Here is a 19,424-nt window from a genome sequence, read left to right on the forward strand (position 1 = left end):
TCCAGGCTCCAAAACCATTCTTAGAAGGATCTTGCACAACCCTGCTTCAGAGGGCAAATAATGTATTTGTTTTTTATTGTTTGTCAGATATGGTTCCTAACTGAACTTGTTGTGTTTACAGAACCCGACTTGTGAAACACATTAGCATCATACAAGCTGGAAGTCTACATTGCTGAATAAGCTCCCACATGTTTTAATCTAAACAGCAAAATCCTCCCCAAATGAATATCCTTGCGGGTGAATCCCCTTCCTCTAAAGAGGGGAAGTAACATTAATGAAGAGAGCATTTTGCAAGCTTAACGGAGTAGACTTGATTCTGAGACTTGATTCCTTTTGTGCCTCTGAACCCTCAGTGCACAAACAGAGGATCCACGACAACAGTTCCAGACTTATTCTTTTAAGAAGGTGAAATCACAAGTAATTTCAAAAGCAAACTCAGAATGTGACTGTTCTCACAGTGCTTTCCTCCATTTATTGCAATAAAATAAGGGCCTGCCCACATTTTCAACTCTGTCATGAACTCTAATGGCGGAGTAACTGGTCTAAGGTACTGGCTGTTGTGCTCACAACTCTGGTTGTATGCATCCCCATCGGTGCCTAGATGTCCAGGTGTACGGCACCTCTTACTTCACCTTGGTTCCATTCGGTGTTTCCTGGAGCCATGGCTACATAGTTGGAAAGTTGGAGACTGACTCGCCCAGCATTTTGTTTCTTTCTTCCATTTTATTAAACAATGTCCTGTGTTTTTTTTACTATGTGGCAATGAGTTAAACTTTCGCTTTATTTTGTCTTTTTTGATCCCTAATATCTATATTTTGCTCCCCAGGCAAATGCTCCAGGGGCCCCTTTATTTTGGAATGACCTGCATCTGACCTGGACAAGAAGTGGCACTATTATAATACAGAAAGGTTCAGGCATTCCTGTTTTGTTTCTCCACTTGATATATCTTTTTATTTTTTTTTATTGAATTTATTGATAAACTTGCTGATACCATTTGACAGTTACAGGTCTTATTGGGTACATTTACATGGCAGCGTGGATATATCTTTTTAAAATTGTTTTAAATTGTTCTTTCTATCACAGTTCCTTAATGGGTGAAAACTCGGAAGTGTGACACAAAGGCGATTTCAAAAGACATTACATGTTTAGGTCTACTCTTCAAGAGTACAATTATTCATATTGGAGTCTTACTATCTTGGGGTCGTTCTTAATTAGTTTTTTCCTTTGACTTTAAAACATTGCTATATAAGGCTTCCTCTGGGCTGCTTTTTAAGATTATGGGTACCAGCAATTGTACAATTTTCCTTTTCCATAACTAAGTCATATTAGATGAAGTACCTTGCCACCTTTGTTTCTTTAAGCAGACTCTGCCTCGAGAGAGCTTCCGGCACCTTGCAAGCCATACGTGTTTCCAATAAATTATTAAAACAATTCCTATATACATTCTTACAGGGGCTTTTGGTCAGTCCTCTTCATTCACAGATTTGTTAAAAGGGTCATTCACATTTTGCTTGGGCCCACCACAGCATACGGCATGCAGCAGGGGTCAGCCGTCTTCATCCATTGCCGGTCTTGCACCGTCAGTGACAGCATTTTGCCTGATTACATTTCTAGCCTCGTGTAGAGGACTGCGTTCCAGTGCCAGGGCTGATGTGCCTGGGGAAGATCTTTAAGTTTTACATTTTTAGGTCTGAAGTTGCCGAAACTTTTTTTTAAGACAAATATCAGTGCTATAATGCTTAATTGTAGAGTCTTACAGTCAGTGCACTTCAGCTAGTGGTCTGCTGTTGTGTCATCCACACTTTTCTTCCGCCCACCATAGCATTCAGCATGGAGACACAGTCAGCTCACTTTGGCTTTACCTGACTGAGTGATGGCATTCTGCTTCTGCACAATCACTACCCCCTTCAGTGTGAGGGACTACTGGTACCATGCATGCTTTTATATCTAATTTTCCCTATAGACACTGCTTGTTTTCATACAACGCATTCCTTTATACAAAAAACATTCACACATAAAATAAGCTTGAACAAAGCCGAAAGGTCACCAGCCAACACCTGACTAACTGGCTTTGCCAATGCTTGTATGTTTTGCCTATTGCATATATTTGCAGTAAATGAATAAATACATCAATACAATCCACTGCATGGTTAACAAGGGCAGACCTATTAGCGTTGCCGGTGCCTGTTTCTGTATGCCCTCAGCAGTCAGTTGCCCAGTAGGCAACATCTGTGCCATGACTATCAAAATACCTCATGAAGTATTTCTTACATTTAAAACAAAACTACATCTTAAACACATAGCCACTACTGGGAAGGGCAGGGACTTTGAGAGCCCCCTGATTATTAGTGTATATCTCATCCTCCAACAATGGATGAACAGGTGGCACCTATAACCCCTATAGCTGTCCACTCCCTATTGGCGCCCCTACAACAATAATGATTGTTGCAGGCAAAAAAGTGCATGAGGGCAACATCCTGCTGGATTCTTGGACGCCATATATATGGCCGTAAGGGACAGGCAGGAAAGCAAAGATCTAATGAGGCTGTCAAGAGGGCCGAAGGCCACAACATTTATTGATTGAGAATGATTTGTCAAAAGCGCTGTTTTTGTTTTGGTAACATTTGTTAAAACAAATAAACTATATTGAAAAAAGACGATATACGGTCATCTTGCTGCTGTTAGTTCTCCAGAAGCACGTTTGTAAATAGGGTTCCAGATACTTCGATTCGCAAACACATAGCAATTTTCGAAAAGAATAAACACTAAAAACTTTCCTTCCCTTATCCAACTATTTCTTTTTTATAAATCAGTGTTAAAGTGCTCTTAGTCAACAGTGATTTAGGTTCTTCTCATTTTGGTAATCAGAACAACTAGGCCTTGCCAATTCACATGGCTGTCCCTTCATGACTACGATTCTAGATCCTGAAAATGCAATTTCTTCTTATATGCGGTACACAAACAAACAGAGGTATTAGCCCTTGTCTTGCCTTTAATGACTGTGTGGGAATCTACCCCCCGCCCCACCATTACCTCTGTGCCTTACTATGCCATACACACTTCAAATAAGCCTTTTCTCCTTTGAAATGGATGTTTATTATGACAAGGAATATGCTACTTACCAGTATGCATCTGTTCTTGGCATGTAGAGCTGCAGATCTATACACTGTGCATAGATCGCCATCTGGTGTTGGGCCCGGATGTTTGCAGTTTGTTTTTCCTCTTGGAAAGTCTTTGGAAGTCACGAGGTCGTTGACTCCTCCTTTGGTTCGTATTGCGCATGGGCTTCGGCTCCATCCTCAGATTGTTTTTCGCCAGCAGGGAAAGATGGAGCATAGTAATAACAGTAAAGAAACCCATGTGTGTTGTATCTAAATAAGATAGACTGGAACGGATACAGGTAGCCGGGGAGGCGGGTGGGCGTGTATAGATCTGCAGCTCTACATGCCAAGAACAGATGCATACTGGTAAGTAGCATATTCCGTTCGAGGCATATGAGCTGCAGATTATACACTGTGCATAGACTATATAGCAGTTCCCAACCCTAGCGGCGACCACCGGCATCCGTTGCAGTTGTTTGGAACAGTGTTTTTAGTACAGCCTGGCCCACACTAGCTTGTTGCTTGGTTTGCACATCTACACAGTAATGTTTTGTGAAAGTGTGCGGTGTTGACCATGTCGCTGCTTTGCAGATGTCATCTAGTGGTATGTTCCCTAGAAAAGCCATAGAAGCCCCTATCTTCCTTGTAGAGTGGGCTTTAGGGGGAACCTATAGCGTTCGTTTTGCTTTGTGGTAGCAAATCTGTATGCATTTTACAATCCACCTAGCTATCCCTGATTTAGAAATAGGGTTGCCTTTATATGGTGGAGAGAAAGAGACAAATAGCTGTTTGGTTTTTCTGAAAGGTTGTGTTCTTTGGATGTAGTAAAGTAAGGCCCTTTTAACATCCAGTGTGTGTAAAGCCGTTTCCGCAACGGTTTGAGGTTGTGAGAAAAAGACTGGTAATTCTACCGACTGGTTTAGATGGAAGGGAGAAATGACTTTGGGTAAAAATTTTGGGTTGGTGCGGTGTACAACCTTGTTCTGATGCATTTGGAGAAAAGGTTCCTGTATAGTGAGTGCTTGTATTTCACTAACCCTTCTAAGGGAAGTGATGGCCACTAGAAATGCTGTTTTCCATGTGAGGAATTGCAGCTCACATTTATGTAATGGTTCGAAAGGGGGTCCTATTAGCCTTGTGAGAACTATATTTAAGTTCCAGACAGGTGAGGGTGGTACTCTGGGTGGAATTACTCTTTTGAGGCCTTCCATAAAGGCTTTGATGGCAGGCACCCTGAAAAGTGAAAGGTGCTGCCTGTTTTGTAAGTAAGCAGCAATTGCTGCGAGGTGTAACCGAATGGATGTATATGCTAGGTTACACCTTTGTAGATGGAGCAAGTAACATATGATGTGCTGTATGGACACATTTAAAGGGTTGATTGTGTTGTTGTGGCAGTAAACAACAAATCTTTTCCACTTTGCAGCATAGCATGCCCTAGTAGTAGGGCGTCTAGCTTCCCTGATAATATTCATGCAATCAGGGGGAAGGTTAAGGTACCCGAATTCTAGGACCTCAGGAGCCAGATCGCAAGGTTGAGCTGAGCTGGGTCCGGGTGCCTGATCTCTCCATGGTTCTGGGTTAGGAGGCATGGTGAGAGGTGCAGCTTTTGGTGTGGTACTACCGAGAGTTCCAGCAGTGTGGTGTACCACGGTTGTCTGGCCCATGTTGGAGCTACTAGGATCAGTGTTAGGGAATGCTGTTGTAGCTTTCGCACCACTAATGGAATTAGTGGGAGAGGTGGAAAAGCGTATGCAAATTTGTTTGACCAGTTTATCCATATCGCATTGCCTTTGGACAATGGGTGTGGATATCTGGCGGCGAAGCTTTGGCATTTTTTGTTTTCGTGGGTGGCGAATAGGTCTATCTGTGGATGCCCCCACTTCTGAAAGAACAGGTGAAGAACCTGTGGGTGAAGTTCCCACTCGTGAATCTGTTGCGTTTGTCTGCTGAGCAGATCTGCCACGGTGTTTTGGACTCCTGGGACGTGTTGGGCCAGGAGAAAGATTTTCTGTGGAATTGCCCATCTCCATATGCTCTGTGCTAATTGAGAGAGCTGTGGAGAGTGTGTGCCCCCCTGTTTTTGAATGTAGTACATGGCAGTCATGTTGTCTGTGCGAATGAGGACTGCCTTGCCTGAAATCTGCGTCTGGAAGGATTTTAGGGCTAGGAAGATTGCCAGTAACTCCAAATGGTTGATATGGAGTAACTTCTGTTGCGGCGTTGTAATGGCTGGATTTTCTGTTTAGATGGGATCAGCCCCCAGGGGCCCCTGTGACCCAGCCAAAACGTACTCACCTTCCCTTCTTAGATCATATTTACACTGGGTAGATATAAAGATAAATATACAGATCACACCTAAGAATGGGGAATGACAATATACATATATGAACTTTCTACAATATCTTATTCACATCAGTTGGTCTCGCGGTCACCCTGACCCAGACCGTTCTACCCCAGGGCAGATCTGATACGCAATCCGGCGTATCTACACACGGGCCTGCAGAACCCAGTGCTCTCTTCTCCCAAATTGTTCGCGATCCTGCGAAACCTACACGGCGGTATCCCTCCCGCCGCTCTCACTTATACACGAACTGCAATCCGGCAGTCCTACACGCTGGTAATCCTCCCCAGCGCTCTCATTAACGCCGCATATCAACGACGACCACATTCCTATGAAACATGATTAGGATGATATCTCAGCAATCTACTTAGGATAAAACTAAAATAATAACTTTGGATATGAATTCAGATTGTATAGCGTACTCCGTGCTTATGACATCAAAGGTCCACTCACTCCCTCTTTATTTGATAACTATTTGTCTGATCGGGATTTCTCATCCGTTCGTCTAAACAGTGCTCAACTAGGAGCATTATTTACCAAGATTGAACACAAGAACCAGGTACACGATAATTCTATATGAATTGGGGCATTTATTAACCATAAACATAAATCACATTACTATGCAACATTACATTTGCACAAGAAATAAAAGAGAAAGGTTAGGGTGCACGCACTATAAGAATTGGTCGGACTTCACCTGGTTAATGGAAAATCGGGACTCGGCAGTCATCTAGGCTCCTGTCTCGTCTCTGGGTCCTGGCTTGCCTTGCAGTCACCCTCAGCCGTCACAAGTACACGTCTGCACTGATAGGCTCAAACTCGTCTGCTCTCCCTCAGGACCTCGGAACCTTGCTGTTAATTAGCTACCGTCTCTCTCTCTCTCTGGGTTAGTGCGCTCCGCGCCACTTCTCGTTCAGTCTATCTTCAGAGAGTTTCGGTCTTAAATCTTTCTCCGACTTCAAAGATGGCGACGTGTCCACCATGAAAATGAATAATGGCAGAGATGCTAACGGCTAGATGCCGCCTACGGACTAACTCTCTCAAAGACTAACACCTTTGCTAATATAACAAGCCTGTTCCTTCATGGAAAATTACGGCCAGTAACCTGCCGCCCACCAAATTCTTGTACCTCCCCGTACCAAGGACACTTTCCCAGCTGGCCAGCCTGAAGTTGTGTCTTCGGAGTGGAGAAAAATACATTCCTTCGATAAGGGTCAGTCTGAACCGGTTCTCTCCAAGTGAACAACAGCTTGAAACTAAAACATCACTCTTAACCTAGAAAGCCTTCTCGAGCTACCAGGCAGAAAGCAAAATGGAGTCTGTCTCGCTTAAGGCCTACGGAGCCCATAATATACATAGCTCCATGAGAAACAGATCGGCATGTTAGCAAATGAGTAAATCATGACTAATACTTATATATCTAACTCCTCACTTAAATTCATAAGCCTTGCTCTAAGGGAAATGGCACGAAAATGCCCTTATATCTATCCCTATTTATCGGTCTATTCCCTATGCTATGGGGTGATAGGCTGGAGTCACTCTCTATCATTCTCCTTCTCCAGAGGGCTGGCAAAAGGACGGTCATTACATTACACCCCTTGACTCCAGTCTATTAACCAATAACTAAATGGAGCTAACGTCAGTAGATGAATAATATGAAACAAAACTAACTGATCTACGATTTTTCGTAAGTCTAAAAAAGTGTAACAGGGAGGGGACACACTGAACAAAGCAGCAAATCGCTACAAGGATGCAAACAAAAATAATAATCCCTCCCAAAATTTGTCGTAAAAAATGCATGTCAGGGAGCCAGTTAAAAAGCCAGTCAAAGAAACCCTGATCTATGTGTTCCTTAATTTCTGCAGTCAAGTCGTGGAGTTTATTAATATGGGACTGGATATCTTTAGAATGGTCAGACAGATTAAAACAACATAAACCTTCAAAGTCAGAGCAGTCATGCCCGTGTTTTAGCAGCAAATAATCGATAGCTGCACGATTTTGCAAAATAGCTCTACGTTCACCTTGGGAATCTAACAATAAATCTGACAAAACAGTAGAAGTTTGGTTTATCGACTTGACCATCCAACAGGCCATCTTGCCTATTGTTTTAGCATTATAAACGGCCAACGCAGGAACACCAATAATAGAAAAAGCTAAACCAAGATATTCAGAACTGGAAAAAAGATGAACAGAGGAATCACAGTCTTCATGTAGGGACATCGAGTCACGAACAATACGGGAATTCGAAGGAGGATGTGAATTAAACATCAACAAACTTAATCTAGTGATGGCACACGGGCCACCAGAAATATTCGCAGGAATATAGGGCCAAGAGGAATTCCCGCATGAAAAGAGCCATCCAGCCGGTAATAACATTGAACGATAATGGCTAGTGGCAACAACTAAACTTTTGCACGTCATATTGTTTTTTACTGAAAAACATGAATTAGGAAGTCTTTTTGTACAGAGCAAACGTTGATGAAATGAGAAAGTAGTAGCAGCTTGAAGTTTCAAGCGCAGGCATTCAGAGATAGCCTTAGGATTGCAGGTCATTATAAAGCAAAGGTCACCAGGGGCAATGTTAAAAGTAGTAATTCTGGAATTAATAAGGACATCCTGGTCTGGAAGAAGAGTACATGAGGGACAAAATTCATGGGCCAAAAAGTCGCCCAAAATGACATTAGGTCGGGCCTTGGACACATTAAATACATGATGAAGCGTTTCAGTAGATGCAGGGACAGCGACCAAACATGTCGACAGAATGTCAGTAACAGACTTCATAGGAGTAAGGCAAAAATGCGGAGAGTTCGTTACTCGCTTCGCGAGCGTGATCCAAAAGTTGGAGGACTTCTGCCACGCAGATCGCGCGGCTCTCGTTATCTCATCATTCGGCGTCGGTAGATGTTCTCCTCTCCTGGCGTAGCAAGCCAAAAGGAGTCCAACGACGACACATCCTGCAGCAGCAGTCCAAAGAATGATCTGAAAGAATACAAACACAGGCCTCAATTATTCTCGTAAATAACATTTATCAGCCGGGACAGTTTCCCAGCCATCTTTCCCTGGCTTCATCACCAAAACGGTGTTGTCATGACCGGTCGCAATAATATCAGCCTGTTCAGGAGGATTTTTAGGCGATTGCACCCATATTTTAGCTCCAGGAAGATCAGTTGATCCGAAGCCGTGTTGTCCACGCACAGTTAGCAATGTTGGGGCAGAGCCTTTTTTGATCTCACCACTGAAGACAGGCATAATCAATAGCTGAGCAACACGGTCAGACTTTTTGATAAACAAATCCATCTCACTGCTGTTAAGCAAGAGAATCTTGATCTCTCCCTGATAATCACTGTCAATCACACCGCCAAGGACTTGAACACCTTTTAGGGCCAGGCCAGATCTAGGGGCAATTAATCCAAAACTACCGGCAGGTATAGAGACACCTATGCCGGTTTCAACAATTATTCGATCTTTTCCTGGGAAGGGTACATCATTTAAAGCATGCAGGTCGAGGCCTGCGGAACCTGGGGTTGCTCTACAAGGAGCCAAAGCACCGGGGGTAACTTCCCAATATGTGACAGTGGTAGCAACAGAATTAGGTTTCGCATCAACACGTGGAGGAAACAAACGCATCAAAGGAGATTCAGCATGCAACAAAGGACGGTTATTCAGAATTAACAAAGCTTGAAGTAGGACATCTCTCCACTGGCTGTAACGGTCATCAGTCAACTTACGCAACTGTTCTTTCAACAAGCCATTCATTCTCTCAATCAGTCCCGAAGCTTGTGGGTAGTAGGGAACATGAAAAACCCAGTCAATATTGTTTTCTACACAGAATTCCTGCACCAATCTTCCACGAAAGTGGGATGCATTGTCTGATTGAATTTGGAAAGGGACACCATAGTATAAAATAATCAGCTCCAGAGTTTTAATGGTATTCACTTGGGTAGCATGCTTACAAGGAAAAGCGACCAAAAGGCCACTATAAGTATCAACTACTGTACAAATGTATTGACAATTCCTGCTCATAGGGAGCGGACCAATATAATCAATCTGCCAAATTTGGGCGGGCAATTTACCTCGATATAAGTGACCTCGAACAATTTGAGGCACCTCTTTCTTTCTAGAGTGTTGGCAAATGGGACAATGTAGAATGGCATCTTTAATTAAAGAAAAGGGAATATGAATTCCTCTATCAGCAGCCCACCTGTTAGTGGCTTTCTCTCCAAAATGTCCTGCTTTCTGATGGGCCCATTTCGCCAATCCCGCCAAATCAGAACCTTGCATGTCAACCACTGCCTCAGAAATTTTAGATTGTTCATCTGCAATGTTATGGAAAAATTTGTCAAGGGAGTCTATTGGGGTATGAGCATCCACGTGAAAGATTGTTACAGTACTGTGCGGAAGCAGTTCCCAAATATCTTGCCATAATTCTTTACCCCATAATTCCTTGGAGTGTAACTCCCAATTGTGCGAGTGCCATGTAGGCAACCACACCGCTAGTCCATTAGCAGTGGACCAAGAATCAGTGAATATGTGACATGTACCTGGTAACTCCTGTTTCAAAACTTGGTAAACTGCATAAAGTTCGGCGTATTGGCTACTCTTACCATCTCCAGTAGTGCTCAATAATTTTTGTGTAATTGGATTGTACGATACTGCTTTCCAATGTCTCTTGTCACCAATGAACTTCGCAGAACCATCCGTAAACCACACATGTTTTCTATCCTCCGCGGACAGATCATCAAATGATTTACCCCACTTCACGGGAGACTCCTGCACGACGGGAACCGAACACTCACTTTCAGCCTCATTGGAGGGCGCCTGCGCCACTCGCTCATGTAAAACCGCCACACCTTTCGGACCCACACGTGCCCTGTCCTGAATGTACCATTTCCATTTAATCACACTAGCCTCCTGAGCATGTCCAATTCGATGGGACTTCGGCGAACTCGAAACCCACTGCATGATGGGAATTTCAGGCCTCAAAACCACAGCATGGCCTAAAGTCAATTGCTCGGTATCCACCAGAGCCCAGTAACAAGCAAGCAACTGTTTTTCAAAAGGTGAGTAACGCTCACCAGCCTCTGGCAATTTTTTGGACCAAAAACCTAATGGCACTTTTTGTCTGCCCTGCTTTTGCCATAAACTCCAATTGGCATACAAACCTTCCACGGACACATTCAAATCAACATCACCGTCACCCACAGGCCACAAATCCAAAGCATACTGAATAGCTTCTTTAGCCAAAGTAAAAGCAGTCTGTTGAGGTTCACCCCACTCAAACGCATTCTTTTTACGAGTGACTCGGTACAGAGGAGCCAAGATTTGACTCAAATGGGGAATATGTTGGCGCCAGAATCCAAACAACCCAATGAAGGACTGCGCCTCTTTCCTAGTTCTGGGAACAGCAAAATCAAGTATTTTACGTTTAACTTGTGGGATCACCTCTCTGTGACCCTCATGCCAATTTATTCCTAAAAATTTCACAGTTTGAGATGGAGTTTGTAATTTGTCAGGATTGATTTCCCAACCCTTCGCTCGCAAGCAATCAATAATCTGATCCAAATGAGACTGTACCTGGTCTCGTGTATCGCCTTGAATCAAAATGTCGTCAATATAATGACAAATTTGAACTTGTGTATTCGTGGGCACTTCAGACAAATGTTCCGCCACCAGCCGGTGACAGATCGTAGGACTATGTACATAGCCTTGAGGAAGACTCCGGAACGTCATTTGACGTCCATTCCATGTAAAACTGAATTGTTCCTGGCATTCGGGGGCAATTGGAATCGAAAAGAATGCATTAGCAATATCGATAGAAGCATACCATGTACCTGGATGCTTTTGAATTCTCTCAATCAATGTGACAATGTCAGGCACTGCCACAGTCAATTTAGGTGTATGTTTGTTCAATTCTCGATAATCAACAGTCATGCGCCAAGAGTTGTCACTTTTGCGCACGGGCCAAACAGGATTATTCCAAGCAGATGTGACCGGAGTAATGACTCCTGCGTCAACCAGATCCTGAATCGTAGCTGTAATTTCTTCATGACCACCTGGGATGCGATATTGTTTTTGAGAAATCACCTTTGTTGCTAAAGGGATCTTAATAGGTGGCATGCGTAAACGGCCAACCCGTACGGGTCTGGTCGAAATGTACTGTCTAGTACCAAACTGATAGTAACCATCATCCAAATGCAAAGCCATACCTTTCAAAATGTCAATTCCAATAATATATTCCAAGAGTGGCACAACCAACACAGAGTATTCTCTACGAGGAATCCTACCAATTTTCATCTCAAGTGTAGTTTGAACTGCGGGTGTTTCTTTACCACCCAAGCCGGTAATTGTGAAGGACTGTCCATGAAATTTCTTCGACTTACCATGAATTAAAGTGGCCTCCGCCCCAGTATCAACCAACGCTCGGGCCCTTTGGATATTACGGTGTTTCCAAAAAATCTCAACATCTACATATGGTCTATAGTCTCTGTGGGCCCACCTGCGTACCGGAGCTTGACATATTTCCTAGTCATTTTTCCCGCGTTCCGCCAACCAAGACAGATCAGGGTAGATGTTTTCAGTTTTCTTCGGTATTAGAATTTCCTGTTCATATCCGTCTCCAGTACGAGACGGAATAGTATCATGTTCAAAAAGATGTGAATTACGGTCGGAGAGTCTATTACGATCCTCCCTCCTTCGTATATCAGGGGAATAACTCCTTGCATCTCTACGTCTGCCAGAACCACGATCATGATCATCCCTTCCCCTGTCACGATCATCCTCTCTCCCTCTCCCATCATTACGACGGGGGGAACCACCACGTTCTTGGCGCCGGTTATCACGGCGGTCAGGATTCACACATCGTCTCTCATCACCACTGTCATCCGAACCACGATCATAATCATTCTTTCGCACACGACGGGCACCTTCCTTCCGATCCAAACCACGCTTACGAAACATATCCCATAGGACGTTATTAGGTTCACCATCGATCTCTGCTCGTTTGACACCATCAGCAATGAGAGCAAGAAACATGTCACGTCTAGAGAACTTATAGTCCCCTCCAGTACGACCTTCAGGTCGGGATTGTCTTTCAGGTTTAAACCAGTCACCCAGCTCACCAAGCTGACGAACAGACTCAAGCACAGCAGACAAAGGATTGCCAGTTTGATTAATCAACAATGTCATCATGACCTGCTTGTAAGCAACAGGAGAAGTACGTATAATGCGGTTACGCACGGAAGATGTTAACAAACCATCCAATAACCTGTCAGCAGTACTAAGGAAGATACACGTTTTCATGACTTCTTCCTTTAAACGTTGCGACGCATCGCGCAGAGTATACCACGGCTTTTCATCAGAGGGCCAATCAGACTCTGTTGGATATTTATGATTACAGCCATCAGACGCAAGCTGGAGCAAAGAAGATTGGACATTACCATTAAAATTCCGAAAATGGTCCTGAATAGTAGAATCTGAACTCAAAGAACAAAATCGTAAGCAATCAACAGCATCGAGCATAATACCGGAGGCGCCAAGCTCATAAAGACGCACCATCCAGGTAAGCAAGGCCTCACCAGGCCGTTGTTTAAATCGTTGCAGGATATCACTAATCTCCTGCTGAGTAAAATCTTCAAGACAGTCAAGAGCAATACCACCCGGATTACCAGGGGCATGTTGTAATTTTCGTCGAAAGATCGGATGAGCAGAAACTGCAGGAAGAGCTTCCGAGGAAGCCCGCATCTTAGATGTAACAGAACAATCAGGGCAAGCTACGTCATCCGCACGGGAAGAACGAGCACGGTCAGAATCGGTAGTCAAATCAATGCATGAAGCAGATTTACAATCACGTCCGGAGCGAGAAGACTCGCGCTTATCACCCTCCTCTGCCGAGGAGTCAGAAGTATGAGAATCCCAGATATTACCATCCCACTCATCGGGGTTCCAATCCATTCCAGCTTTCGCTACAAGCATACGCACTTTGCGGGACGACACACGCCCACGACGACGTTTATATTTATATCGTGCAATACGGACCGCAGCTCTTTCGGCAATGGTCTGATATGTTTCAAGTTTGTCGGCAAGCAGTTTATTCTGACAACGTAAAAGAGTATGCGCATTTTGCAACTCAACACATCGTACTTCCGTATCTTTAAATTGTTTCTGTAGTCGAACAAACTTCTCATGCAAAATTCTGTATGCATTAAGAACAATCCATCCTCTGCGTCCTAAAATAGGAAGCTCATCGCCTTTCACTATTGGCGCTTTCTGTAGGCATGAAATCACATCGGCAGGCTCCGCCTGCTCCAAGCATGAAGACCAATTTTCACTCAAACCAGTAGAATCAGCCCACTCACGGGCTAAAGCCTCATAAGGCGTAGACTCCCAGCCGGGAATCTGAATCGGTAATTTGAAAACCGACGGAGATTTTTTCGAAAACATATTAACACACAAAAACAACAAAACAACAAAAAAGTATATACACAATTATAAACAAAATTTTATACGTACAAGCCTAGCGCAAACCAACGAGATTAAAACAAAACAATGCACACAGGCTTCGTAAACAGTTCGTGACGCCAGATGTAATGGCTGGATTTTCTGTTTAGATGGGATCAGCCCCCAGGGGCCCCTGTGACCCAGCCAAAACGTACTCACCTTCCCTTCTTAGATCATATTTACACTGGGTAGATATAAAGATAAATATACAGATCACACCTAAGAATGGGGAATGACAATATACATATATGAACTTTCTACAATATCTTATTCACATCAGTTGGTCTCGCGGTCACCCTGACCCAGACCGTTCTACCCCAGGGCAGATCTGATACGCAATCCGGCGTATCTACACACGGGCCTGCAGAACCCAGTGCTCTCTTCTCCCAAATTGTTCGCGATCCTGCGAAACCTACACGGCGGTATCCCTCCCGCCGCTCTCACTTATACACGAACTGCAATCCGGCAGTCCTACACGCTGGTAATCCTCCCCAGCGCTCTCATTAACGCCGCATATCAACGACGACCACATTCCTATGAAACATGATTAGGATGATATCTCAGCAATCTACTTAGGATAAAACTAAAATAATAACTTTGGATATGAATTCAGATTGTATAGCGTACTCCGTGCTTATGACATCAAAGGTCCACTCACTCCCTCTTTATTTGATAACTATTTGTCTGATCGGGATTTCTCATCCGTTCGTCTAAACAGTGCTCAACTAGGAGCATTATTTACCAAGATTGAACACAAGAACCAGGTACACGATAATTCTATATGAATTGGGGCATTTATTAACCATAAACATAAATCACATTACTATGCAACATTACATTTGCACAAGAAATAAAAGAGAAAGGTTAGGGTGCACGCACTATAAGAATTGGTCGGACTTCACCTGGTTAATGGAAAATCGGGACTCGGCAGTCATCTAGGCTCCTGTCTCGTCTCTGGGTCCTGGCTTGCCTTGCAGTCACCCTCAGCCGTCACAAGTACACGTCTGCACTGATAGGCTCAAACTCGTCTGCTCTCCCTCAGGACCTCGGAACCTTGCTGTTAATTAGCTACCGTCTCTCTCTCTCTCTGGGTTAGTGCGCTCCGCGCCACTTCTCGTTCAGTCTATCTTCAGAGAGTTTCGGTCTTAAATCTTTCTCCGACTTCAAAGATGGCGACGTGTCCACCATGAAAATGAATAATGGCAGAGATGCTAACGGCTAGATGCCGCCTACGGACTAACTCTCTCAAAGACTAACACCTTTGCTAATATAACAAGCCTGTTCCTTCATGGAAAATTACGGCCAGTAACCTGCCGCCCACCAAATTCTTGTACCTCCCCGTACCAAGGACACTTTCCCAGCTGGCCAGCCTGAAGTTGTGTCTTCGGAGTGGAGAAAAATACATTCCTTCGATAAGGGTCAGTCTGAACCGGTTCTCTCCAAGTGAACAACAGCTTGAAACTAAAACATCACTCTTAACCTAGAAAGCCTTCTCGAGCTACCAGGCAGAAAGCAAAATGGAGTCTGTCTCGCTTAAGGCCTACGGAGCCCATAATATACATAGCTCCATGAGAAACAGATCGGCATGTTAGCAAATGAGTAAATCATGACTAATACTTATATATCTAACTCCTCACTTAAATTCATAAGCCTTGCTCTAAGGGAAATGGCACGAAAATGCCCTTATATCTATCCCTATTTATCGGTCTATTCCCTATGCTATGGGGTGATAGGCTGGAGTCACTCTCTATCATTCTCCTTCTCCAGAGGGCTGGCAAAAGGACGGTCATTACAGGCGTCCATGTGCCCTGTACTGTGAGATGTAACAGATGAGCTCCCCAGCCGGAGAGCGATGCGTCTGTTAGGATTATTTGTGGAACCGGGTCCAGGAACGGTCGACCTTTGGAAAGGTTTGTGGTGTTCCACCACTGCAGAGAGCGGTGGGTGCGACCGTCCACCAACACCAGATCTGTCAGTTGCCCCTGGGCCTGGATCCACTGGCGCGCTAAACACTCTTGGAGTGGACACATCTGGAGTCTTGCATGAGGTACTATGAAAATGCAAGAGGCCATCATCCCTATCAATTGCATAAACACTCTTGCTGGGAGAGAGTGTTGAAGTATGAATTTTTGACGCAGAGCCTGTATGTTTGCAATCCTGGCAGGAATGGGATAGGCTATGGCATTTGAGGTGTCTATGGTGGCACCGAGGTATTGTTTTGTGTGTGATGGTACCAGGTGGGACTTTTGGTGGTTCACCGTGAAACCTAGCTGGTGAAGTAGTTGGATTGTAGCGGCGGTGTGGCGCACATATTGGTCGTAGGACGTGGCTTTTATTAGCCAGTCGTCCAAATATGGGAAGACGTGAATGTGCTGTCTTCTGAGGTGTGCCACCACTACTGTTAGGCACTTGGTGAATACCCTTGGTGCTGTTGTGACCCCGAACGGGGGCACCTTGAACTGGTAGTGTTGCCCGTCCACTACAAATCTGAGGTACTTTCTGTGAGCCTGGTGTACTGGGATGTGAAAGTATGCGTCTTTCAAGTCTAGAGTGGTGAGAAAGTCATTCTGGGAGAGGAGTGGAAGAACCTGTTGAAGGGGTACCATATGAAAATGGTCTGAATGTATGTAAGTGTTTAGAGGTCTGAGATCTAGAATAGGTCGTAGAGTCTTGTCTCTTTTTGGAATCAGAAAGTACAGGGAGTAGACCCCTACATTTTGTTGATTGATGGGGACTTGCTCTATGGCTTGTTTTTGCAGGAGGGAGATTACCTCCTGTTTTAGTAACGTAGCATGTTCTTGAGACATTGGGCGTTGCCTGGGTGGAATGTTTGGGGGGGTAGATGTTAATTCTAGGCAGTACCCTGAATGAATAATTTGGGTCACCCATCTGTCTGAGGTGATTGTCTCCCAGGCGTGAAGGAAATCTTGTATTCTGCCCCCGACCGGAGTGGAATGGTCTGGAGGGAGCGGGGGAAAGTCATTGGGTAGGCGGTGTGGCAGAGCGGGCGGTATTTGTCTTGCCTCTGCCCTTATTATTATTGCCTCTGTATCCGCCTCTTTGATAACCCTTTGTGAAGGTAGATTGAGGAGGGGATTTGTAGGACGTGGATGCACTATCCGAGGAGTAGCCCCTGCCCGTGCCCCGAAAGGAAGAACGGCGAAAAGAGCGCCTAGGAGTGTGTGACTGTAGGGCTCCCATGGATTTCGCCGTGTCAGTATCTTTTTTCATCTTTTCGAGGGCTTCATCAACTTTTGAGCCAAATAGATGATCTTGGTCGAATGGGTGGTTCAATATAGAGGCTTGTACCTCCGGTTTAAAACCTGAAACTCTGAGCCAGGCATGGCGACGGAGAGGGACACTGGTGTTTATGGCCCTGGAGGCTGTATCTGCTGCATCTAGGGCACAGGGTATAGAGGTATTAGTTATTGTATTTCCCTCTAGGATCAATTCATTAGCCCTATTCCGGTATTTTTCAGGGAGATGGTGCATGATGGTCTCTAACTCATCATAATGCGCCCTGTCGTATCTGGCCAATAGCGCTTGCGTGTTGGCAATACGCCATATATTGGCGGCTTGTGACGCAGTGCGCTTCCCTGACGCGTCTAGGAGCTTGGACTCTTTGTCAGGTGGTGGTGCTTCGCCTGACGCCTGAGAATTTGAGCGCTTCCTAGCTGTAGATACCACTAGGGAATCCAATGGTGCAGGGCCTTTAATGTATGCAGGGTCTGTGGGGGTGGCTTTGTTTTTTTTCTCTATACGGGGGTTTGGGACCCTGGCCCTGACTGGGTCTTTAAAAACCTCCGGTGCATGTTTGATTACTCCCTTTAACATAGGTAGAATGGCAGTAGACCTATGTGCATTATCGAAGGTGTCTAGGATAAAATCTTCCTCCACTGGGTCAGTATGTAACTCCACCCCGTGGTAGTGTGCCGCCCTTTGTAGTAGGTGGTGAAAGCCTAACGAATCTTTAGGTGGGGATGGCCTAGATGGGTAAAGGTCATCCTGTGGGACATCTGGGATGTCCGGATTGTTATAGTCGTCCCATAGGTCTGGAGGTCCAGTAGGGGTTGGGTCTTGTGGCACATCTGCTGGATCATAATAAGGGTCTCCTAAATCGTCTGGGACAGGAGACAAGGTTGGGGAACGATGAGGCAGGGGTGGAGAGGGTGGAGGTGGGGAGGCTGGAGGGGGTGGAGGAGGTGGGGAAGGCACTGTGAAAGGGGAGGCAGCAGTGTCTTTCCTCTTTGAAGGTGGAGGTGGAGCTGGTTTGTCCAAGTGTCTCTTTTTTGAAAACAATGTCAAATGTCCAGTTTTTGGATCCTTGGTGAGTGTCTTTTGCAGAGGATCCGGTGTGAAAAGTTCTTGCGACACTGGTTGTTCGGTCGGCGCCGAAGTTTTCGGGGCCGACGGCTTTTTAGGTTTGTCTAAGCCGTGCTTCTTTGGGACCTCCAATTTTTTGGTCGGTGCCGAAGAAGGCTTCAGCACGGGAGTGTCGGTGCCGAGGGCCTTGTGATGTTTGGTCGGCACCGGAAGGGCAGGTTTCGACACCGAAGGCTTTGGTGCTGGGTTCGGTGTGGAGGTGGAGGCCGATCTTTTCTTCGGTGCCGAAGGGTGTTTTTCGGTACCGCTGGTAGGCTGGCTCGAGCCCGAGCTGCCGGAAGGCTTAATAGGCTTCTTTACCGGGCCCGAAGGTGGGGTGTGAGAAGCAGTATCTTTGGTCTTGCCTAGGCGTGAAGGTGTGACCGAAGTCTTTTTGGGTATCGGCGTGGGTGTGGGAGGGGGTATTGTACTCACGACCCTCTACGCCGGGGTGATGTCCTCCACATCTGAGTCGTCTGCCTCGGAAGCACTGAGGAGGTCGTCGTCCTCTTCTTCGATGTTCTGCTGTCCCGGAGCTTCGACGTCGTCCCCGAAGATGTCGACTGGAGCGGAGGTCGAGGAGTTTGCTATGTTGCATCTAGCCCGTCGATCTCGAATAGTCTTTTTAGAGCGAAAAGACTTGCAGGCGGGACAGTCTCGGGCCTCGTGTTCAGGGGAGAGGCAGAGGTTGCACACCTCATGAAGATCGGTGTGGGGAATCTTGGACCCACATCGAGGGCTCTTCTTGAAGGGAGTTCTTTCCATCAGCCGAGACCGGAGCCGGAATAGGCCCGAAGGCTGCCGTCGACGACCGGAATCGAAGAAGTGCCGAAGAGAAGGTGATTAAGATGATTTATTATCTGAAGGATCTCGATGAGCGAGGATTTTTGCGTCGATCGTTGAACTGGAAAAGTTCGGAACCGGAGCGCGAAGTATTACATCCGAGCCCGATGGCGGAAAAAAACAATCTGAGGATGGAGCCGAAGCCCATGCGCAATACGAACCAAAGGAGGAGTCACCGACCTCGTGACTTCCAAAGACTTTCCAAGAGGAAAAACAAACTGCAAACATCCGGGCCCAACACCAGATGGCGATCTATGCACAGTGTATAATCTGCAGCTCAT

At 45.3% G+C, this 19,424-nt stretch overlaps 1 protein-coding gene across 2 annotated transcripts in view; it reads right to left on the reverse strand.

Moving 5' to 3' along the window:
- MATCAP1 (microtubule associated tyrosine carboxypeptidase 1) overlaps positions 1–19,424 on the reverse strand; it is a 153,189-nt gene that overhangs the window by 15,049 nt on the left and 118,716 nt on the right. Inside the window, exon 7 of one of the 2 annotated variants that reach the window (XM_085639169.1) lies at positions 6,015–8,421. The exons of the other annotated variant lie outside the window; for it this stretch is intronic. Coding sequence (XP_085495295.1) covers positions 7,066–8,421 — 1,356 coding nt within the window. The 3' untranslated portion in view covers positions 6,015–7,065. Of the gene's footprint in view, positions 1–6,014; positions 8,422–19,424 lie in introns of those variants that run through there. 2 annotated transcript variants of the gene reach the window in all.

The sequence above is a fragment of the Triturus cristatus genome, chromosome 12 (assembly GCF_964204655.1).
Source record: "Triturus cristatus chromosome 12, aTriCri1.1, whole genome shotgun sequence".
In the NCBI taxonomy this organism is placed as follows: Eukaryota; Metazoa; Chordata; class Amphibia; order Caudata; family Salamandridae; genus Triturus; species Triturus cristatus.